This window comes from Coregonus lavaretus (assembly GCF_964263955.1).
Source record: "Coregonus lavaretus genome assembly, contig: SUPER_35_unloc_1, whole genome shotgun sequence".
Taxonomy (NCBI): Eukaryota; Metazoa; Chordata; class Actinopteri; order Salmoniformes; family Salmonidae; genus Coregonus; species Coregonus lavaretus.
In genome coordinates, this window is record NW_028167181.1 from 4640181 (window position 1) to 4665130 (window position 24950).

Consider the following 24950-nt stretch of genomic DNA (forward strand, 5'->3'; position numbering starts at 1 on the left):
GTTATCGATTTTTTTTTTCCGTATCATAAAAGCCTACAGTGAATCCACGAGACGTGGTTTCTAACATGTTTGTTCTATCAATAAAAAAAAATGACTAAACTTGATTTTGTTATTCAAATGAAAAACCTCCTGTACTTCTCAATCAGGAAAAAAACGGAACTATTAGAAAATGGATGTGTGCCAGAAAGTTGTACTGCTACAGTATCAGGAAATTGAGCAGGGCAGAGCTTCCTGTTTCTTTGAGGAACAGTCTCACTTCATGTCCCTATTTGAACTTCTGCCAGGCACCCATGTTCTATGAAATGATCAAATCAACATGTTTCTATGTTTTCTGGGATTTTATTTTGATTCAAGATGTGCAATTTTGACATACTGACGACAACTGTTCAAGGGAAGTTAGTTAGGGACTGTTAGTGTGCATATGACTTGGAAGATTTAAAAAACAAACAAAACATGTAAAGCTCCAAAAAGGCATTTCAATAAATGTGTCAATAAATATGACAGAAATACAGATAGAAAAGGTATTATATTCGATTATATACAAAAATATAAACAGCTATCTACAATTACACTTAAACTGAGAGGTAATATACATTTGGACACGAGCACTAGCTGTCACTCTGCTAATTTCTTCACTTACTGTCATGACCAAAGGTAGAATAACACACATATTACATTTTTTTGCTACGTTATTTATGAAAAACTACAATCACATATTTACAATATATTACAGTGTATTCAACTGACAGTATTCCCTATTCTCTTCAAAAGGTCCTCCAGGTTCTGAAGGAATATTGTAGTGTTGGCGACTCTCTGTGCCTCACACGGTGAGCAGCTAGAACGGTTCTGTAAATACAGGGAAAAGAGAAGCAATACAATTTTACATTTAGATCAACACAATATTCATTGGAAAGTGACATTAGCAGCAGCAGTATTTTGAATGCCAATCAAACGAATGCCAATCAAATGAATGCCAATCAAATGAATGCCAATCAAAAATGTAATGTTGTTGAACAATTGGGAGTACGGACCGTCAGGACTTTTCACAACACTAGATTGCTGCTGTACCATACATATTTGGGATAAACTTCTGAACTTATTTAAAGGTTGACTTACATATTGGTGTTCTTCCAATTTTTTTTTCAGATGGTAGATATTTGTCTTTGTTTCCTCATGGTAGTCAACTGTGACCTGCATGTCCTCGATCAGGATAACCTCCAACTCCAATAAATAACAGTGCATGAACTTAAAGATGCAGTTGTCCTGGGGAAAGAACAGAACCACAGTATGTGTTATATATATAAAACATTGAACTGGAAATCTATAAAAGTGGCATTGCAAACAGGGGTGGACTGGGACCAAAAATTGGCCCTGGCATTTCTAACACCGGACCCTTTTTTTTCCATGACGCCCCTTAAGTGACATTATTGTGTTCTACTTATTGCATATTGCTACAACAACTTACATTGTAGATGTCATCGTTGGTAGGAGCATACAAACAGGCATCTGATTCCTGACAAGAAAGAAAACCACAGTTGTATGAATACATTTTTTCTTATCCTTCAATGTCACACACATGTTACTAGTCCTTTGAAAACTCCCCCTTTACCCTAATTTCACACCAAACACACCATACCAGGACAACAGGATATTCATTAGCTGTAGTCTTACTTCTATTGTACTTTTCAAAGTTTTCAACGACGACTGAAGCTCTCTAACGTCGCTTATTGTCATCCCGTGAGTTTCAGCAGCACCAGCAATGGGCAAACGTGTGGTGGCACTCAGGCAGCTTTAAGAGAAGTACGGATGAATACAGGGATGATACACAATGTAATACACAACACAATGAAGTAATATGTCCTTTGTTTATTTTGTTATGATTGTGGGAATCTCTTTAAGGTATTTATAAGTCATATGGTTCAAAAACCGTGTTGAAATTATTGCTATTGTTGAAATTGCCAATCAAGAGTTGGAAATAATACAGATTGTGACTTTAATCCACTATCAAAGGGTATGTATTCATATTTTTATCAGGGGTGCACAAATCAGCCCCTCAAGGTCCATGCACCTGGTTACCCATGTGTCAATAAGTGTCTGAGTGAAGTGTCTGACTGAAAGAAGGAATACCAAACTGTGTCCGTTGAGGACAGGAGTGGTGCACCCCGGGCATGTATGTTTGAAGCATTCAAATTCCCAAATATATATTCTAATAGCACAGAATCAAGTGTCAAACCCAGTATGGGCACCATAACAATACAAAGATTTCCCAGTGCGTAATAGTGATGTAATAAAGACAAAACAACATTATTAGATTTACCCTCAAAGCAGTAAGATGGATGTCATCGCCCGGCTGGTTAATAAATGAATCATGATCTTAGCAATGCACTTGACATGTGAGAGTGTATACATAAGAGAACCTCAGGAATGCTGACAAGTGCATAGCTTGGTGTCATTAAATCAGGTTACAGGGAGCATGCAGGGAGTTACAGTAAATGGAATGCATGCATAACAGATATGCTCCTGCCCCATGCAAAGTTAAAGCTACATTTCAAGCTCTCTGTAAAAACACATACATCAGAAATGTAATCAAACTGCAGCAAGCAATGCTGCTGTTTGTTTCATTAGGTGCTATACCTCAATACTAAGAACCAATTCCAGAGCTCAATGTTCAGACACTGGTGTCGGTAGTAATGGAAGCCCCAGAAGAGACAGAACCATCGCACGCATTTCTAGAAACAATCACAAGAAAAGAAGGCACATTTGAATGCCTTGTTGTTCAAGACGACAGGTCAACGCCCAGGACCAGAGCTAGATGTTATCCCCAAGCTGGATCACAGCCAAAACTATGTGAAAGTGAAAGTATGTTAACTATTGAAAGCTTTTCTGGGAAAGTCATTGGAAAATAACAGAAGAACATACTGGCATTTATCTCAAAGTATTCTTAATAAACCTGTTTTTAGCTGGTAGATCTGAACGTTAACACAGAGTGAGCTTTCTTCTTGAATTTCTGAAATAAGTTACAATGTTTACTGGTTAGGGAACTGTTGATAGTTTCTCTTAAAATTAAAATGGTTATTGTAACTTTAAAAGTCACATACTCTCCAGATCAAGGCAAAATAGCCTACAAGTTGTCTGGTCTACAGATGACAGATGTGTTACTTCAGCATGATTTAAGTGTCATTTACAGTTCATTGGCCCATAGGTCAATTGTGCCAAGTGTCCCATGGGAGGACAAGATGTTGGAAAAATGTATTTTCAATGTGTTTTCAACCACAAAATACATATTTTCAACCTCTTTTTAACGTCTTGTGCTCATAAGGTGACAGTGCCAGTAGGCCAGATGAGTCATTACAAGTAGACAACCTATTTCTGAACTCCTTTGATTAACTTAATGTCATATGTAGGTTATAAACACAGTGCCAGTGTGCCATGCATTAACTTTGTTTCATAAAGAAGCACTTCGATCCGATAATGTCACTGTGTGAAAAAAGAAGCCGTGTTTTAGGCTAAATACATTTGCTCACCACGCATAGACATTAGGCATACAATAAAAACGAGTTTAGAAGTCAGACTGTCGCAGGAAATAACTGCAGCCTGCCCTAGATCATTTGCCTAAAACCTTTACTATTTAGTGATTACCTTGTAGCCTGTCAAATATCCAATATTGTACACGAACATAACCTATACAATGTAGGCTAATAGTAGACAATTGAATATTTGTAAATTGCATACCTTTGTACTGCGCTCCAATAAACGAATGCATAGAAGGAGCACTGTCAAAAAACCTGTCATCAGCGTTGCTCGTTGCCACCTAACAGTTAGGGCCAAAAGCCAAGATCACATTTTAACATTACCGGAGAGCGATCCGTTTCATGTGTCGTTAATTCCAACCATGAGTTATTATGGCAAGTTTCTGGATAAAAGAAGCTTTAGGCTCATGTATTGCACGAGGACATAAACTCTGTGCCAGCGCCCTGAACACATGTTGTGCGCAATGGCGCTCTCACCAGCGCTGGGCTTGCTGTAGCCTAAGTGTTGCACACACCCTCGCAAAATCGTCACACTCACATGGAAGCGGGTGTTAAATGTCAATCCTCAACTTCTTCGAATGACTATTTAATACAAATCACTTCTAATACAGTAAACATTGCACTGTAATCCAATTCTACCTTGCAGTGACAGAAAGTTGGAAATTCTCGGAGATTATGCAAAGAATGTCTCCATTAAAATAGCTTTTTAGTCCACCAGAACCTATACTTAAATCAGTCCGGGAAACCGGCTCAAGGAGAGTAAACGTTGATGTACCCACTCATATACCACACCTGTGTTTGTTTATGCCTATCAAGGGTGATGGATGGCTGCAAAATGCGAGTCACAGAGCTCACTGGGCATTCATACAACCTCTTCAACTGCTAGGAACGGGGGTGATGGGTAGCGTCTGTGCTGTTCTGATGGGGAGCTTGTTCCACAACTGAGGTGCCAGGACAGAGAAGAGCCTTGACCTGGATGAGCAGGCCTTGGCCCCTGGAGAGAGAAGTAGAAGGCGCCCGACCAACGTGAGACGAAGTGCAACCCCCAAAAAATCGTGACATTTCAGACGTCAATGGCATTCATCAGAATAACAGAAATCTGGAGGTGCCCCCTTGCAGAGATGGATGGAGGTGCCAAGCGGCCAAAGATGGAGGAACAGAATGATCAGAACGGTGTAGTGCAGGGTGGTTTTATTTCCCCCCACCCCCCAAAAAAGATGAGCAAAACATATATCCATTTTGTTTCATTTATTTTTTATTGTTGGACGTAATAGACTAAAAACACCAGTAAATCAGCTCCAAGTTATTTTAATTTAAGAAATCTGTTCCCAAGTATTCCCACGCATAATTGAGAGAAACATGTGATCGTATACAAATGTAAGCAAGGTTTGAAATGATTATATTTTAGTCAAACGTCATATCTGTTAACCAGGTACCTTTATTTAATCATTCAAATATGTATTACTACCCATAACCAAGTAGCCTACATCTGCCACTACATTACACTGAAAAATAACTACACTCAAACTATCATACTAGTACCCCTAGAGTAGACTATTGTATAAGAAAATAAGTCTACAACTAGGCTGCACTACGCAAAAAGTGCATAACTTCTATTGAGGTTTTAGATCCTATTGATTTAGCAGTGATAGGGCAGCTACAACTTCCACAGAGTTTACGGATTCCTGACCTGCCAACCTTAAATAAGCCTAATTTTTGAGTATACCGCTTCAGCGCAGTGGCTGCACCCCGGCCCCACACTACTCAAATCATAGGCAAATGCATATTTTTAAGCCTAATAATGCTGTTGGCAGAAGACTGCCTCAGTAGAAATGGTAGGTTATAAACTGTTATGGGTACTTGGTAATTGCTCTTCAGTAGCTAACAAATACTGTATGTTGAAATGTAAAATCAGTGGTGTAATCATTAGTCCAGTTGCAAAATGTTCTGTTTTGCAACTAAATCGAGAGTTTCTAATGGACAAATTCAGGTAAGTCCCTCCCCATTTTGTTCCTTTTAAGAAACGTTTTGCAACAGATCGGCGGAATGAATACACACCAGGGCTCTCCCTAGTATTTTCTGACAAGGTGGAGATGATGTAGGTCTAAGGTTGGGTAGGGGGAGGTCTGGAATGGGTCGGTCAATTTCCCTCAAAAACAAACTGCCATTTCCTGAAACCTAGAGTCTTAAAGGGCAACTCCGCCAATTTTCAACCTCATATTCATTAGCCCTAGGGCCTATATCTATATCACCAAAACTGTGTCTACATACAGCAGGGATCATCAACTAGATTCAGCCGCGGGCCGATTTTTCCTTGAGCGGATGGTGGATGGTCGGGGGGCAGGAACATAATTACAAATAATTTGTAGAGAGCAAATTGACTGCAAGAAGCCCAAACAGATATAATGTTTGACTAAAACATAATCATTTCAAACCTTGATTACATTTGTTTATGATCATGTCTCTCTATTATGCGTTGGAATACTTTGGAACAGATTTCTTAAATTAAAATCACTTGGAGCTGATTTCCTTGTGTTTTTAGTCTATTACGACCAACAATAAAAATAAATGAAATTTTTGTTTTGCTTTTTTGCTCAGAAAATTTGAGGGGTCCAAATAAAACGGCCCGCGGCCCACCAGTTGGGGAACCCTGACTTACAGTATGTGAAAATGCTGCATTTCTATGATCTGTGGTTAAAAATATAACGTCCTAAAACATGATTCTCTTTGACATCACAGTGTAGGATAAAAAATAAGTGATTTTTAAAACCTGCAACTAGTTTCTAGCCATAGAGAGGGTATTTTGTTGCTCCACACATCACCGTAAATCTCATAGTATTTGAAAATCACTATTTTAACTTTTAGTAACGTTTTCTTTTTTTGCACCATTTTCACATATACAGTGGGGGAAAAAAGTATTTAGTCAGCCACCAATTGTGCAAGTTCTCCCACTTAAAAAGATGAGAGAGGCCTGTAATTTTCATCATAGGTACACGTCAACTATGACAGACAAAATGAGGGAAAAAAATCCAGAAAATCACATTGTAGGATTTGTAATGAATTTATTGGCAAATTATGGTGGAAAATAAGTATTTGGTCAATAACAAAAGTTTCTCAATACTTTGTTATATACCCTTTGTTGGCAATGACACAGGTCAAACATTTTCTGTAAGTCTTCACAAGGTTTTCACACACTGTTGCTGGTATTTTGATTCCCATTCCTCCATGCAGATCTCCTCTAGAGCAGTGATGTTTTGGGGCTGTCGCTGGGCAACACGGACTTTCAACTCCCTCCAAAGATTTTCTATGGGGTTGAGATCTGGAGACTGGCTAGGCCACTCCAGGACCTTGAAATGCTTCTTACGAAGCCACTCCTTCATTGCCCGGGTGGTGTGTTTGGGATCATTGTCATGCTGAAAGACCCAGCCACGTTTCATCTTCAATGCCCTTGCTGATTGAAGGAGGTTTTCACTCAAAATCTCACAATACATGGCCCCATTCATTCTTTCCTTTACACGGATCAGTCGTCCTGGTCCCTTTGCAGAAAAACAGCCCCAAAGCATGATGTTTCCACCCCCATGCTTCACAGTAGGTTTGGTGTTCTTTGGATGCAACTCAGCATTCTTTGTCCTCCAAACACGACGAGTTGAGTTTTTACCAAAAAGTTCTATTTTGGTTTCATCTGACCATATGACATTCTCCCAATCCTCTTCTGGATCATCCAAATGCACTCTAGCAAACTTCAGACGGGCCTGGACATGTACTGGCTTAAGCAGGGGGACACGTCTGGCACTGCAGGATTTGAGTCCCTGGCGGCGTAGTGTGTTACTGATGGTAGGCTTTGTTACTTTGGTCCCAGCTCTCTGCATCATTCACTAGGTCCCCCCGTGTGGTTCTGGGATTTTTGCTTGTGATCATTTTGACCCCACGGGGTGAGATCTTGCGTGGAGCCCCAGATCGAGGGAGATTATCAGTGGTCTTGTATGTCTTCCATTTCCTAATAATTGCTCCCATGGTTGATTTCTTCAAACCAAGCTGCTTACCTATTGCAGATTCAGTCTTCCCAGTCTGGTGCAGGTCTACAATTTTGTTTCTGGTGTCCTTTGACAGCTCTTTGGTCTTGGCCATAGTGGAGTTTGGAGTGTGACTGTTTGAGGTTGTGGACAGGTGTCTTTTATACTGATAACAAGTTCAAACAGGTGCCATTAATACAGGTAACGAGTGGAGGACAGAGGAGCCTCTTAAAGAAGAAGTTACAGGTCTGTGAGAGCCAGAAATCTTGCTTGTTTGTAGGTGACCAAATACTTATTTTCCACCATAATTTGCAAATAAATTCATTAAAAATCCTACAATGTGATTTTCTGGATTTTCTTTTCTCAATTTGTCTGTCATAGTTGACGTGTACCTATGATGAAAATTACAGGCCTCTCTCATCTTTTTAAGTGGGAGAACTTACACAATTAGTGGCTGACTAAATACTTTTTTTCCCCACTGTATAGACACTGATTTGGTGCTGAAGATAATGAATATGAGGTTGAAAAGTGGTAGAGTTGCCTTTTAAATTATATCAAATGTAGCCAACACAGAAGTCTTGTGTTTGATCCTAAATAAACTTAAGGTGGTCTCAATGACACAGTCATAATTTTCTAGATCAAATGTAGGGGTAATGCTTATTCTAATTAATAGGTGTCTTTATGTGGATAGTCTAGTGAAAATGTTAACTGGCTTCTTCATTTTGTTTGGGGAGAAAATTCGGAATAATTCAATTAAAGGATACAATGTAGTAGTCTTGCTTGATGTAGGCTATTTGGAATATGAACTATATATATAACTGAACTAGGCCTATATGAGCTTGTTTCCGATCTCCATCCCTGACCTAATCCATCAAGTTACAGTTGGTCTGACTACTAGGCTACCATTCATTAAACATGCTTTGTTGTCATTGGTGAACTGACTATTATCACATCATTAGCAGCCTACTGTTGACATATCAAGAGGACAGGTCAAAAACTGATTAATTAACATAGGCCTACTAATCTTTAACATTCTAGGGGCTAAAGCGGGCTGGTCCGTGTATATCGTGGCCACTGTATCCATCCACGCAGTGACGCACACTGAACAACCGAACTGTGTAATCACGGATGGACAGCCCAGCACAGCGTCTCATGTCACGCAGACTCAAGTCATCGCTGCCGGTGGCAGCCAGCCTGCTGCAGCCCTTTGTGGTTGTGGGTGTCACTGAAAAATTCAGACAGAAAAAGAGGATTGCCAAATCACTCTATGACGTGGCCGCCAGAGACCTCCCTGACTTGAAAGTTGAAGATCAGATCAGAATGCGACCATTACCAGGTGACCGCACAGGACGGTGGCGGCTCGGTTCCTGTCCGAAGAGGGTAGCTCCTCTGTCATTTCTTGTGGACGTCGACGGCACACTCTACAGACGCAACAGAGTGGACCTTCGAGTGGCAGAACAGGCCACACAGAGGCACAGGGATGAAACTCATTTAACGCCACAGCATGAGAAATTTGAGCGTTGTCAGCCAGACCCAGACAGGGCAGTGGGAACTGGAAAGTCTGGAAATGAGGCTCAGAAGCTGAAGGACTATGAGGAGGGGCATATGGGTGAGCCACATAACACACAAGCCAAGAGCACATTGCTGACCTAGACCACAAATATACACTGAAAGACCTGCTGTGCATCTGCGTAGTGGCCGTCTGTCAAGACCACCCAAAATACTTGTTGTGATGTCTTTTCATGGTGTTGTGGGAACAAGGTTACATTTATTAGATAAGTGACTCTTGGTGCCGCAGAGTCTGGAGGGTCAAGGATTCCAGTATGTCAAGGGAGCTTACTGGTGGTTTATCTTAGAATGATTGATAGATAGAATATACTGACTTGGGTACAGTGTAATACCATCAAAGAAGGGAGTGTCAACTGATGGTTACCAGATGTTGTGGAAGCAATATGTAACAGGGACTATAAGAAGAGAGATATTTTCTTTGTCTAGGAGCATGTGCCGTTTGTTATGCGAACCACTGTACCGTGTCTATTAAATATTTGTATCAACTCTCCATCTCAGTGTTAAATATCTTCTTGCATCATTAATTACTTGATACCCGAGAAACTCATCATAACAAGACTCAATCTATAAGTGACAGGTTTCACTGACCTAAAGCCGATAGGCTATGGACGAGGGACTTTGGGGCAGACACAGTTTTACTATTGTTGAAGTATTGAGTTTTATTTCATTGTGTAAAATAAATAAAAGAAAGACAATAATATTATATTTTCAGTTAAGCATTGTTGGCAAGGTAGTTGGATCTATTTGTTATCTGTTGTGGTTAAAAACATAAACATTTAAAGGAAATCCTACTACATTGGCTCTGACAAGTGGCGCGAATCTACCAGATGAGCTAAATGCCTTTTATGCTCGCTTCGAGGCAAGCAATACTGAAGCATGCATGAGAGCACTAGCTGTTCCGGACGACTGTGTGGTCACGCTCTCCGTAGCCGATGTGAGCAAGACCTTAAAACAGGTCAACATTCACAAGGCTGTGGGGACAGACGGATTACCAGGGCGTGTACTCAGAGCATGCGCGGACTGGCAAGTGTCTTCACTGACATGTTTCAAGCAGACCACCATAGTCCCTGTGCCCAAGAAAGCGAAGGTAACCTAGGCAGGTTAAATGACTACCGCCCCGTAGCACTCACGTCGGTAGCCATGAAGTGCTTTTAAAGGCTGGTCATGGCGCACATCAACACCATCATCCCGGAAACCCTAGACCCACTCCAATTCGCATACCACCCCAACAGATCCACAGATGACACAATCTCAATCACACTCCACACTGCCCTTTCCCACCTGGACAAAAGGAACACCCCTATGTGAGAATGCTGTTAATTGACTACAGCTCAGCGTTCAACACCATAGTGCCCACAAAGCTCATCACTAAGCTAAGGAACCTGGGACTAAACACCTCCCTCTGCAACTGGATCCTGGACTTCCTTACGGGCCGCCCCCAGGTGGTAAGGGTAGGCAACAACATATCTGCCACACTGATCCTCAACACGGAGGCCCCTCAGGGGTGCGTGCTTAGTCCCCTCCTGTACTCCCAATTCACCAACGACTGCGTGGCCAAGCAAGACTCAAACACCATTAAATTTGATGACGACAGAACAGTGGTAGACCAGATCAGAGACAACGATGAGACAGCCTATAGGGAGGAGGTCAGAGACCTGGCAGTGTGGTGGCAGGACAACAACCTCTCCCTCAACATGAGCAAGACAAAGGAGCTGATTGTGGACTACAGGAAAAGGAGGGCCGAACACGCCCCCATTCACATCGACGGGGCTGTAGTGGAGCGGGTCGAGAGTTTCAAGTTCCTTGGTGTCCACATCACCAACAAACTATCATGGTCCAAACACACCAAGACAGTTGTGAAGAGGGCACGACAAAGCCTATTCCCCCTCAGGAGACTGAAAATATTTGGTTTGGGTACACAGACCCTCAAAACGTTATACAGCTGCACCATCGAGAGCATCCTGACCGATTGCATCACCGCCTGGTATGGTAACTGCTCGGTATCCGACCGCAAGGCGATACAGAGGGTAGTGCGTACGGCCCAGTACATCACTGGGGCCAAGCTTCCTGCCATCCAGGACCTATACACTAGGCGGTGTCAGAGGAAGGCCCAAAACATTTTCAAAGACTCCAGTCACCCAGGTCATAGTCTGTTCTCTCTGCTACCACACGGCAAGCGGTACCGGAACGCCAAGTCTAGGTCCAAAAGGCTCCTTAACAGCTTCTACCCCCAAGCCATGCTGAACATTTGACACCCCCTTCCCCTTTGTTTTCACACTGCTGCTACTTGCTGTTTATTATCTATGCATAGTCATTTTACCCCTACCTACATGTACAAATTACCTCGACTAACCTGTACCCCCGCACATTGACTCGGTACCGGTACCCCCTGTATATAGCCTCGTTTTTGTTATTTTATTGTGTTACTTTTTATTGTATTTTTTATATTAGTTTACTTAGTAAATATTTTCTTAACTCTATTTCTTGAACTGCATTGTTGGTTAAGGGCTCGTAAGTAAGCATTTCACGGTAAGGTCTACACATGTTGTATTCGGCGCATGTGACAAATAAAATTTGATTTGATTTTAAAGGAGATGTTATGTGTAAGGCTTGGATGCCCCCTGCTGGTATGGTGCTAAACTGTTAGGTAATAGACCGGATGCCATTGTTCTACGCACGGGATAAGGAAGTTGTTACACGTTGGCTAAGGCACTGTTGGCTTCTTAAATAAAACTACTTGAAACAGTAGAAGACTCCATAAGTGAGTTTTTCATTATGTGTGAATAGTATACTCCAACGCGCCTACCCAGGCTAGGGTAGACTCTGTGTGTTATCTAGCTATAGCTAAACACTGTTGCTCTCCATAAGTAGGATGGGTGATCGGCAAGTCGCACCTAACGTCCAGGCTTCGCATCCTAGCTAGCATACTCTCTTACTGGCTCGAGCTGCAGCTGTTGCCGGAGTGAGATTCAGAGCGTGCACCTCACTAATCTCCCGAGAGTTGACCAGTCCGTTCTCAGGACCTCTCCTCACACATAGTCTGTCACTCTGTCAGTTGAGTTTGGCTCCTCACATCCATACCTTTTGGGGATTGTGAGTGGAATTTCTCGAATATATTCTGATATCCATAGAATATATTTTTACTTAATTCACATTTTGCCCTGAGAACAGAAATACTTTCTACTTACACCTGGTATAGTATTAAAGCGGTGATTATCTGCTCTATAAGAAATACAGTGCATTTGGAAAGTATTCAGACCCATTTACTTTTCCCACATGTTACGTTATAGCCTTATTCTATAATGGATAAAAATAAAAATAAACTCATCAATCTACACACAATACCCCATAATGACAAAGCGAAAACAGGTTATTAGACATTTTTGCAAATGTATTAAAAATAAAAAACAGAAATACCTTATTCACGTAAGTATTCAGACCATTTGCTATGACACTCGAAATTGAGCTCATATGCATCCTGTTTCCATTGATCATCCTTGAGATGTTTCTACAAATTGATTGGAGTCCACCTGTGGTAAATTCAATTGATTGGACATGATTTGGAAAGGCACACACCTGTCTATGTAAGGTCCCACAGTTGACAGTGCATGTCAGAGCAAAAACCAAGCCATGAGGTCAAAAGGAATTGTCCATAGAGCTCTGAGATAGGATTGTGTCGAGGCACAGATATGGGGAAGGGTACCAAAAAATGTCTGCAGCATTGAAGGTCCCCAGGAACACAGTGGCCTCCATCATTCTTAAATGGAAGAAGTTTGGAACCACCAAGACTTCCCAGAGCTGGCTGCCCGGCCAAACTGAGCAATCGGTGGAGAAGGGCCTTGGTCAGGGAGGTGACCAAGAACCCAATGGTCACTCTGACAGAGCTCCAGAGTTCATCTGTGGAGATGGGAGAAACTTCCAGAAGGACAACCATCTCTGCAGCACTCCACCAATCAGGCCTTTATGGTAGAGTGGCCAGACAGAAGCCACTCCTCACTAAAAGGCACATGACAGCCCGCTTGAGAAACAAGATTCTCTGGTCTGATGAAACCAAGATTGAACTCTTTGGCCTGAAAGCCAAGCGTCACGTCTGGAGGAAACCAGGCACCATCCCTACGGTGAAGCATGGTGGTGGCAGCATCATGCTGTGGGGGTTTTTCAGTGGCAGGGACTGGAAGACTAGTCAGGATCAAGGGAAAAATGAACAGAACAAAGTACAGAGAGATCCTTGATGATGACCTGCTCCAGAGTGCTCAGGACCTCAGACTGGGGCGAAGGTTCACCTTCCAACAGGACAACGACTCTAAGCACACAGCCAAGACAACGCAGGAGTGGCTTTGGGACAGGTCTCTGAATGTCCTTGAGTGGCCCAGCCAGAGCCCGGACTTGAACCCGATCGAACATCTCTGGAGAGACCTGGAAATAGCTGTGCAGCGATGCTCCCCATCCAACCTGACAGAGCTTGAGAGGATCTGCAGAGAAGAATGGGAGAAACTCCCCAAATACAGGTGTGCCAAGTTTGTAGTGTCATACCCAAGAAGACTCGAGGCTGTAATCGCTGCCAAAGGTGCTTCAACAAAGTACTGAGTAAAGGGTCTGAATACTTATGTAAATGTATATTTCAGTTTTATTTTTGTAACAAATTTGCTAAAATGTCTAATAACCTGTTTTAGTTTTGTCATTATGGGGTATTGTGTGTAGATTGATGAGGGAAAAAAACAATTTAATCAATTTTAGAATAAGGCTGTAACGTAACAAAATGTGGAAAAAGGGGTCTGAATACTTTTCAGAACGCACTGAATCTGTATTTCTGCTTCTGTCTAGACAGGGTGAAGATGATCCATGCCATTCTGCTGCGATAAATGCAATGCTGGCTTCGGCTGATGATGCCCATTCCATCTGTATGATGTGCCTAGGCTTAGAGCATGCCATTCAGGCTGTGGATTCCCCCTTCAGCTGCATGTACTGTGCTACTCTTGCCCACGCCAATGTGAAACACGATAAGCTACGATGGAGACAAATTCTAGAGGCTACGGGAGCGGCCTCAAGCGTAAACAACCGTCCTCAGCGGCGGGTCCGCCCACCAAGCAGTCCAAGATGGCCAGGGGACCTACACTGGATGAGTTGGAGGCCCAGGCAGACTCTCTGTCTTCGCAGCTCCGCTCTCTCAGCCCGAAAGGCTCCGTTAAAGACTTAAGACAGGATCCTGATGCTATCTCCATCCTTGCTGGTAATGACCTAGATAAGAGACCTCTGAGGCCGGTTCTGGGTCAGCGAACCATGGCTCAGAGAGGGCTGAGAGTGAAGTGCCCTTTTCATCAGCTGATATGCAGGAGCTCCTCTCTAGGGTTCTGAAAGCTTTGGATATTAACTCAGACCCTAACAGCAGCCCGGGCAGAGTGTACATTCCTCAGTGCCCCAAGTTCTCCAATGAACTGCGTCAAACTTGGGCTAAGGTAAATTCAAGGTTCCATGTCCATTGCAAGCCTTGGACCTTCATGGCTTCTCCTGAGGAGTTGGGACTGGACCAGTACCCCTGTCATGGACCCCATTGTTGCGGCCACGGTCATCCCAGACAAGGAGATCCTTGGTAGGTCTCCCCACTGACCTCCGGGATCTCATCAGGCTGCTGACGACCACTTAAAGGACACCTTCCTGACCTTGGCGGCTCGCCTCATGAATGTGACCACTCTGCTGCAGGCATACCTGCACAGTCTGATAGCTCGCCTGTCCACTGACAGTGACCCTGAGCTAACGGCTGAAATTACTCAGGTGTCCACACTTCTCTCCCTCTTAAATGCTGAGATGTCACGTGCTAATGGCAAAGCCCTGTCTACGGTCATGTCGTCAAACAGACAGCTTTGGCTCTCACAGACAAAGACGTCGGCCTCCTTGAATAAACCCTTTATGGAGCTCCCCATCTCCCCAGGCCAAGTTTTTGGTCCAGGTGTGGATGCCATTTTGGACCAAACGGCAAAGCTACGGAAGGACAGAGAGACCCTGCAGTCTTTCATGGGTCCCCCTGCCCCACGTTACCCTACCCAGAGACCATTGCAGTCTAGACCTCAGCTCTCCACTGCCTTGAAAGGCCGCTTGGGCCCTCCCCCAAACCAGCCACGCCCTGATCAGCCACGTCAGCAGGCTCCGGGTCAGCAGTGGCGCCACCACCAGCACAGGCAGCGGCATAACAAGCACCATCCCTCTACTCCCCAAAGAAGGACAGGCCCCCTCAGTCATCCTGATGGGTGTGGCCCCTGCACCGGCCTCTTCTCCCACGCCCATCGGGCAAAGTGGGAGTAGCTTGTGGAGTCCCCCTGGGTGTTGGAAACAGTACTACAGGGGTACAAACTACAGTTCCGACACCGGCCACCACCATTCAGAGGGGGTTTGGTCAACTACAAAAGTCGACCCTCTGAAAAGAGAAGCTCTCCAACTGGAGATATCCTCCCTGCTAGAGAAGAATGCATTCAGACAACTCAAACCATCAGAACAGCACAGTGGGTTCTATGGAGTATATTTCCTAGTCCCCAAGAGGGATGGCGACTTTCGCCCCATCCTGGACTTACGGCCTCTCAACCGGTGCTTGAAAAACCTCCCCTTCAAGATGCTCTCTCCATCCTGCATAGTACAGGCTATCAGCCCAGGCCATTGGTTCACCACTGTCGACCTAAAAGATGCCTACTTCCATGTACCGATCCAACTGGCTCACAGGAATTTCCTGTGCTTTGCATTCAACAGTATAGCGTACGAGTACCAAGTGTTACCTTTCGGCCACTCCCTGGCACCAAGAATATCCACAAAATGCATGGATGCCGCTCTAGCACCCCTAACATCACAAGGGATGATAGTACTAAATTACCTAGACAATTGGCTAATCTGTGCAGTCACGAGGACAGGCAGCAGCAAACACGACACCTCTCCTGAAGCCCATCTCAGAGCTTGGCCTCAGGTTGTTCATGCAAAAAAGCCACCTGGTCCCCACACAAACTGTAATGTTTGTGGGCATGCGGATCGACTCGTCTCTGAGGGCTCACCTCACCGAAGAGCGAATCCAGAAATGTTCCTTTTGTCCAAGACCAGAAGGTGACTCTTCTTCAGTGTCAGAGACTGATGGGTCTCCTCTTCGCATTCTATCTTTTGACCCCATTGAGCCTTCTACACTTGAGACCCCTGCAGAGGTGGTTCAATGCTCAGGGTTTACATCCCAAGGACCACAGGTATTGTCGCCTGACTGTGTCCAAGGAATGCACGCAAGCGCTGGCAAGATGGCGATCCCTAAAATTCCTTTCAGGCGGGATACGCCTGGGCTGAGTCCATCGGAGGGAACTGGTTCAAACAGATGCCTCCTTGACAGGCTGGGAAGCAGTATTGAGGGGGGAAGGTGGCCAGCGGGACATGGAGCTGCAGCTGGTCCAAACTCCACATCATCATGCTGGAGTTGAGAGCAGTCCAACTAGCTGTACTCAATTTTCTCCCACAACTGCGGGACAAACATGCTGGTACAGACAGACAGCACCACAGTGGTAGCGTACATAAACCACCAAGGGGGGCTGGGTTCCATCCGCCTCCACCAGATGGCACATATCCTTCTACTGTGGTCACAGAAGAATCTGGCCTCACTAAGAGCTGTACACTTCCCAGGGATCCTAAACACTTCGGGCAGACATTCAATCCAGGGAAGGCCCGCCGGAAGGGGAGTGGCAACTACATCCCAGAATAGTGAGTCGCATGTGGGGATTCTTTGGGGATGCGGAGGTGGATCTGTTTGCCTCAGAGAGGAACACACAGTGCCCCCTCTGGTTCTCGATATCCAACCCCCCCGGGCCAGCCACACTGTCCCACGAGTGGCAGAGGAAGAGGCTATACGCCTTCCCCCCGATCCCGCTGATTCCAGCGACTCTGGACAGAAGCAGGGAAGCAAGCCACCAGGTCCTTCTGATTGCCCCGAGATGGCAGAGACGCTACTAGTTCAGCACAATACTGTCACTCCTAGTGGGAATAGCATGGGAAGTACCTCGGAAGCTGGACCTATTGTCACAGGCGGAGGCCACATTGTGGCATCCGAATCCCTCCCGCCTGCAGCTGTGGTCTGGTTTAGATATTGAGCCCTCTGTTGTTAAGATCTTACAGAGTGCCAGGGCCCCGTCCACCACGTCAACCTATGACACAAGGTGGCGTGTGTTCTGTCAGTGGTGTGGGGAGCAGGGGGTTGCTCCAGAATCTTGGGGCATAAAAATTGTGCTCCAGTTCTTGAGGTCTTTCATCAATGCTGACAGGGCTGCATACAGACTTAAGGTATACGCTGTAGCCATTTCAAATCCAATCAAATCCATTTTTATTTGTCACATGCGCCGAATACAACAGGTGTAGACCTTACCGTGAAATGCTTACTTACAAGCCCTTAACCAACAATGCAGTTCAAGAAAGAGTTAAGAAAATATTTACTAAATAAACTAAAGTAAAAAATTTATGTTTAATTAAAAAAGTAACACAATAAAATAACAATAACGAGGCTATATACAGGGGGTACCGGTACAGAGTCAATGTGCAGGGGTACAGGTTAGTCAAGGTGATTTGTACATGTAGGTAGGGATAAAGTGATTATAAACAGCGAGTAGCAGCAGTGTAAAAACAAAGGGAGGGGGGAGGTGTCATTGTAAATAGTCCGGATCCAAATCCCATTTGGGAACTGAGGGGGCTCTTGAGGGGTGTCATGATGAAGAGCAGGATGGTCCACTTAAGGGAGTCTGTCGATTACACCCCTCAAGAGCCCCCTCAGTTCCCAAATGGGATTTGGATATGGTTCTTGGAGTACTATCCAGACCTCCCTTCGAACCGCTAGACACTTAAAACATCTCTCTCTTAAGACTGTGTTTCTGGTGGCCATCGCTTCTATCAAGACGGTTGGTGAGCTCCATGCTTTATCTGTTAGTGATGAGTGTTATCGTCTAGGCCTTCCTTCCTTCCAACCAAAGGTCCTGCCCCCAGGTCACGTGAACAGGGAAATGGTGGTAACAGCCTTGTCCACCTCCATGCCCCGTGGGGCTCATGTTGATGTATGCGCTCTGTGTCCTGTGAGATCCCTAAACGCGGATGTGGAGCGGACTCAGGCGATCCGTCGCTCTGATCAGCTGTTTGTGTGCTTTGGAGAAAGCACACAAACAATGGTTGTCACATTGGATTGTAGACACTATCCTGCAAGCATATAGCCTAGCTGGCCGCCCAGCCTCATCATCTGTGGTAGCGCACTCCACCAGGGGAGTTGCCACCTCCTGGGCACTGCTTATGGTAGTCCCTCTCTCTGACATACAGTATGTGTGGCTGCCAGCTGGGCGTCCCCCAGTACCTTTGCAAGGTTTTACCGGGTGAATGTGGCTGACCCTCATGGTGTGAGCTCAGCTGTGCTTGGTGCTACCCTTCCCTCCCAACAGTATCCTGTGGTTGGGCCGGGGACTGCCTCGAGCACCTATGGTGATGTGTTGCTCTAGGCTGTGCCCTATGGGAACTGACTTACTCTGGTATTGTCATCCCATTGAGTGACTAGCGTAGTCCCTCAAGCAAAATAGAATGAAGGTTACTCACGTAACCACGGTTCTATGAGCTAGGGACTATGCTAGTCCAGATGTTGGTTCCCTTGGAAAAGTCTAGAGGAAGTGATGCTACGCGCCCAGGTATTTATAGGGGGTGGGGGCACGTGCATCACACCCGTGGCACGGAATTACTCTGATATTAATATCTCGACTCCTCCTGCCTCCAGGCGGAAGGACATCCCATTGAGTAACTAGCATAGTCCCTAGCTCATAGAACCGTGGTTATGTGAGTAACCTTTGTTCTCCTTGCCCAAGTCCTCTGATTGGCTCAGCTCCAACTATGGATGATTTTCAAGTACATATGTTGTAGAATTAAACACCTATATGCCTTAAAATGTTTATGGATTGAGAACCAGTTGAAGGGTTAATACAGAGCAGAGACATTTATGTGTTTTTCATAAACTCCCTGCAGCTGGTCTGGGTATGTCAATGACATGTGATGGCTGTGTGGAGATTGGAGTAACAATGGACCTAGTGTTATCATTTGTTTTGCTTATGACCCTATGACCTGACACATGGCCACATGCACATAATCTCAAGGGCCAGGGAGGATGGTAAATGATAAATGTACGTGTATTATTTGTAAAGAAAGGGTCTGCAACCATATAATGAGATTAGGGAAAGGGTATGCTACCAATATAATGAGATTAGGGAAGAGGCTTCCTGTGGAAAAGCGCCCATGACCTTTTGGAGTAAACCACATGTGACATTTGGACGTTGAAAGATAAGGGTAGAGTGGCACTAAAATAAGTTAATCATTTGCCCTAAGGGGAGGGACTGTATATGCTATGTAACATGATTATGCATTTGTGTGTATAAAAGGGAGCTCTAAGCCAAAGAGAGACAGTTGTTGCTCCATGGAGCAAGCTCGGCTTTGTTATGCAAATAATAAAAGTCTAAATTCACAAGTTCCAGTCTCTTGAGAAATATTTTTAAGTTGACTACTTTTTGAGTCAAATATTTCTACGACACAACTTAAAACGGTTGAGTCAAAAACCACAATGTGCCAACTAGAAGCCGATTTTTGCATATTTTAAGGTCGTTTTTTTGGTACCAGTGTAGGGTACTTTGACCTTGAATTGCATGCATGGTACGCAAAATGCGTACAGGTTGGCAGGTCTGAGATTGCTGTAGCAAGTTACCTATTCTAATTATTTATCATTATTAGCATAATTATTGCCCATGCTGCCCATGCTCTCACAGACGCCATAATGGGACAGATACAGGTCGCGTTCCCCTGCTCAGACGTTGGATGCATACACCAATGGTTGCGTGCCACGTCATCCACTGTGTCATCGACTGACAGATTGCGGTTAGTTGATACATAAAATACATATCCAGGGTAGAGGAACGCACCCACAATGTTGCATCCTCTAACAATGGCCGTGCTCGAGATCATCATAACGACTGCCAACTGACCGATCTACAAATCTTGCAAATTATGAAATTATTATCTGTAGATCAGTCAGTCAGTGACAATTTACCCATGATACATTGCGGTTTTGGTCCTCTCAAACACAGCCTATCTCTATGGGAGAGCTACCAAGGGGCCAGGGTTCCGATTGGGAAGTATGCCATCCCATGAACCCATAGGAGACTTGCGGTACTGCAGTTTAACTGACGCCGAGCTCAGAAAGATAATTCCAATAGACGCCCTCAGAGGTCAAGTTTCAAAATTCCTAAAAATACATTTTCGTAATCACCTTTGTGTATATCCATTGATTTTTTCCATTAATTGTCTTCGAGGTCGATTTTTATTTTTGTCTCCATCACTCACAGCCGAAGTTACTATGGACAAGCTTGTGTCACATGCACAAGCAGAAGATAACACTTTGGAAATCACTAATACGCTCTCGTCTGGGACCTGCTCATTCAAGCTGCTGGATTCCTGAGAATGGAAGATGACACAAAGATTGTCTGATGTGAATGGATCCAAGTAATATCATTACATTAACAGTTCAAGTAAGTTGGTGATCGATTTGTAGTTGTGATTTTGTGTAATAAATAACTAGCTTCTTCATCTTTAAAATAAACTTGATTTGAGCTATCCCACATAAGCAAAATGTCATTGAAAAGACATTGAAAAGAAGACTATGCCCGACTGCCAATCTACGTTCGGTTTTGGTTGAAAGTTGAAAATACATATTTTTCATGACGTTGTTTCAACGTACTTGTATACACGGACACAGTGTTGTCTATGAACAATTGTATTAACAATCATACATCACTCCAGTATTTACACACAGTATTTATTTACAACATTCAAGTTGTCTTTATTCCACTACTGAAGAAGCATGACTCAAATCACCTACTCATATTTCAAACATCCAGTGTGACAAAAGATACATTTTAAATTATCCCATGCCTCACCATTAAGTGAATTATTGCCAATACATATTAACAAAGGGGTTTCCATTCGGTTTTGATATTTCCTATTTACATTTCATGTAACATTTAGTAATCATATAATTTTTGCAACCAACTAAGAATTTATTTGTACAATTATATTGTTCACAAACAATGTAGTAAAACAAGGTTATATTTGGGGTTGGACATTGCATCCTATTCTTATCAATGCCATCAACATATTGGAAAACCAATTAACTGACCAATCAACCAACTCTTGCAAAACCAATCAACAAATATGTGAAAAAGCAACACATATCTTGGTCCATCTTAGTATGAAAAACAGTATAAATTCTGTATGTCCCTTCCACCTTGTCAAAATTGTGCATAGTATATACACTGAGTGTACAAAACGTTATGGACACGTGCTCTTTCCATGACAGACTGACCAGGTGAATTCAGGTTAAAGCTATGATCCCTTATTGATGTCACTTGTTAAATCCACTTCAATCAGTGTAGATGAAGGGGAGGAGACGAGTTAAAGAAGGATTTTTAAGCCTTGAGAGAATTGAGACATGGATGGTGGATGTGTGCCATTCAGAGGGTGAATGGGCAAGACAAAATATTTAAGTGCCTTTGAACGGGGTATGGTAGTAGGTGCCAGGCGCACCGGTTTGTGTCAAGAACTACAACGCTGCTGGGTTTTTACAGGCTCAACAGTTGTATCAGGAATGGTCCACCACCCAAAGGACATCCAGCCAACTTGACACAACTGAGGGAAGCATTGGAGTCAACATGGGCCAGCATCCCTGTGGAACGCTTTCGACACCATGCCCGACGAATTGAGGCTGTTCTGAGGGCAAAAGTGTGTGCAACTCGATACTAGGAATCTGTTCTTAATGTTTTGTACACTCAGTGTAAGTTCAGTATTACTTTTACATTACATTTTAGTTTTTCAACCAATCCAGTGCATCTTTGTTGAAAATGTTGTTTTTTAAAATCCAAAATAGGTCAAAGGATTTAACTACTGAAAACTGAAACAAACAAATGGGTCAAATAAAGACAAACAGATCAATTGCACTTTTCAAGCCTGCTTAAGGCATGGTGGTCTATGGTATACTACAGTGGTAAACACTTTCCTCCTCTGACAGGGGAAAGGGCATGAGGGTCGTGATCATTAGGCACCAAACAAAAGAAAACTGACTTCAATAAGGCGGGACTACATGGACACTTCCCATAACAAAAAGCTCATAGTCGTTTCCCTAGGATTTTTTTTTTCTTCTTCATTTCTCAAATGAATACAACCCGGAGGCGGACAGGTCAGAAAGTAGTGTGAACGGCTCTGATGGTGTGACGCAGTACTGTGCCGTAGTGCTGGGGGTGTTACCTGAGGGTAGTCCTGTAGCTCTGCATCACTCAGTAGTCCCACACAGCAGCAGAGCCCTGCTCACATAGAGCTGCTGATCCAGAGAGGGTTGGCCCAGGCCTGGCACAGCGACCGCAGCACCTAGACACACACGCACGCACAATCAACAACATTATCATAAATACACATATCATCACAACACTAAAGACTTGGTTGTACACCACAGGAGGTTGGTGGCACCTTAATTGGGGAGGACGGGCTGGTGGTAATGGCTGGAGCGGAATCAGTGGAATGGTATCGAATACATCAAACACATGGTTTGATGCCATTCCATTTGCTCCGTTCCAGCCATTATTATGAGCCGTCCTCCCCTCAGCAGCCTCCACTGTTGTACACTCACCTTTACAAGTAGTGTCCTCTCCCTTTCCTGAGCCAGGTAGCCCAGAAGAATCCTCAAAATACCAGTCTGGGTCTGAAGGTTCCTGATCTCATCCAGTCCAGTGGGAACCAGGTCACTGTCCAGTTCATGAGTGGGACCCACCGCAGTGGTCGGGGCTTCTCCCTGTCCTACTCCACCACTGAACACACAGATCTGATCACCTGTCTAGACAAAGGAATCCACTTCACTGAGGCAGAGTTCACCAGATACTGTCCAGCAGGATGCCTGACTTCTGTTGGGGAGATCTCTGGGACCATACCCCACGGCTACAGAGATGCTCTCTCTCAGCAGTATGTATGCACGTCCCAGGGTGATGACATCACAATGCCCCGGCTGTGTCTGAGGTCATGGGGGCTGAGGTAGTCTCTGGCTGATGACCTCATACCTGGGTGGGTCGGGGGGCCCATGGGGGTGGGAAGGTGGGGAGGGAGGCTAGATGGAGAATGAGGGTGTTATTGATGAGGGGAGGCTCAGGGGTGGCTCAGAGGCATAGTAGAGGGGAAGGGGGTGTGTTTGTGTGTGTCGGCGGGTGTCTCAAAAGCACAGAGGAGGGGAAGGGGTTGTAGGGAGGTGAGCTAATTGTTTGGCCGAAGGAATGGTTTGCTAATTCATCCCAGCTGGAGGAGGGTGCTGAGCGGACTGGTGTGTGTGTGTGTGTGTGTGTTTGTGACTGGTGGTGTGTGTGTGTCTCTGAGCTTGTGTAGGCGGTGTTGCAGATTACATAGCAGAAAAGGATCCCTGGTTGTCCATGTTAAGCCAAACAGGGGTTACAACCATTACACCCAGAGTCAGTCTGACATTAGTTGCCATGGAGCGTTGCTATCTGCTGCTCATTGGACCAGACCCAAAATTCTGAGATCCGACCTGGGACCCGAGCGGGTCCGGGTCCTAAATTCTGACTTTTGTCTCGGATCTGGGTCGGGTCTGATATACAGTTCATTCGGAAAGTATTCAGACCCCTTTACTTTTTTCATATTTTTTTTTTTACGTTACAGCCTTATTCTAAAATTGATTCAATAGTTTTTTCCCCTCATCAATGTACACACGATACCCCATAATGACAAAGCAAAAACTGGTTTTTAGAAATTTTAACAAATGTATTTAAAATAGAAAAAACGTAAATATCACATTTACATACAGTACCAGTCAAAAGTTTGGACACACCTACACATTCAAGGGTTTTTCTTTGTTTTTGCCATTTTCTATATTGTAGAGTAATGGTGAAGACATCAAAACTATGAAGTGACACATATGGAATCATGTAGTAAGCAAAGAAGTGTTAAACAAATCAAAATATATGTTATATTTTAGATTCTTCAAAGTAGCCTTGATGACAGCTTTGCACACTCTTGGCATTCTCTCAACCAGCATCACCTGTAATGCTTTTCCAACAGTCTTGAAGGAGTTCCCACATACGCTGAGCAGTTGTTGACTGCTTTTCCTTCACTCTGCGGTCCAACTCATCCCAAACCATCTCAATTGGGTTGAGGTCTGTTGATTGTGGAGGCCATGTCATCTCCTCCCGAGTGGCATAGTGGTCTAAGGCACTGCAACGCAGTGCTAGCTGTGCCACTAGAGATCCTGGTTCAAATCCAGGCTCTGTCGTAGCTGGCCGCGACCGGGAGACCCATGGGGCGGCGCACAATTGGCCCAGTGTCGTCCAGGGTATGGGGAGGGAATGGCCGGCAGGGATGTAGCTCAGTTGGTAGAGCATGGCGTTTGCAACGCCAGGGTTGTGGGTTCAATTCCCACGGGGGGCCAGTGTAAAAAATAATGTATGCACTCACTAACTGTAAGTCGCTCTGGATAAGAGCGTCTGCTAAATGACAAAAATGTAAATGTAAATGTAAGTTGAAGACTTCAGCTATAACAGAGGCTTTATCAATTCCAACAATGTTAGATTGAATAGACGCATAGTACAAAATGAATGACTGACTGCCCAGTTCAACATCAGTTCACCGTCTCACTTCATACATGTATTGAAGCAGCAGCAGTTTATGAGTGACGACAGACCGGGCCTTTTTGTTCTTCAACACCAGGTTCTCCATGATCTTGGACCTCTGTCAGGCCCGGAGGAAAAATAACACATATATTACG

The 24950-nt window shown here is 44.2% G+C and overlaps 2 protein-coding genes across 2 annotated transcripts in view; one reads left to right on the plus strand and one right to left on the minus strand.

The window, feature by feature from the left end:
- gprin3b (GPRIN family member 3b) overlaps positions 1-24950 on the plus strand; it is a 263036-nt gene that overhangs the window by 94115 nt on the left and 143971 nt on the right. The window lies entirely within an intron of this gene.
- LOC311110061 (uncharacterized protein) lies at positions 325-4014 on the minus strand. The gene is made up of 6 exons (XM_084188611.1): positions 3733-4014; positions 2635-2729; positions 1672-1789; positions 1466-1513; positions 1117-1263; positions 325-846 (listed from the first exon to the last, which is right to left on the minus strand). The coding sequence occupies exons 1-6, from the start codon at positions 3790-3792 to the stop codon at positions 739-741; spliced, it is 576 nt and encodes a 191-aa protein (XP_084044737.1). The 5' UTR covers positions 3793-4014; the 3' UTR covers positions 325-738.

What these genes read in the sequence shown, in the direction of transcription:
- LOC311110061 (XM_084188611.1), bottom strand. Translation starts at nt 3,792, where the DNA reads ATGACAGGTTTTTTGACAGTGCTCCTTCTATGCATTCGTTTATTGGAG. An exon ending in AATTGGTTCTTAGTATTGAG is followed by an intron (nt 1,790 to 2,634) that starts GTATAGCACCTA and finishes CTTCTCTTAAAG; the next exon opens with CTGCCTGAGTGCCACCACAC. An exon ending in CCAACGATGACATCTACAAT is followed by an intron (nt 1,264 to 1,465) that starts GTAAGTTGTTGT and finishes TTCTTTCCCCAG; the next exon opens with GACAACTGCATCTTTAAGTT.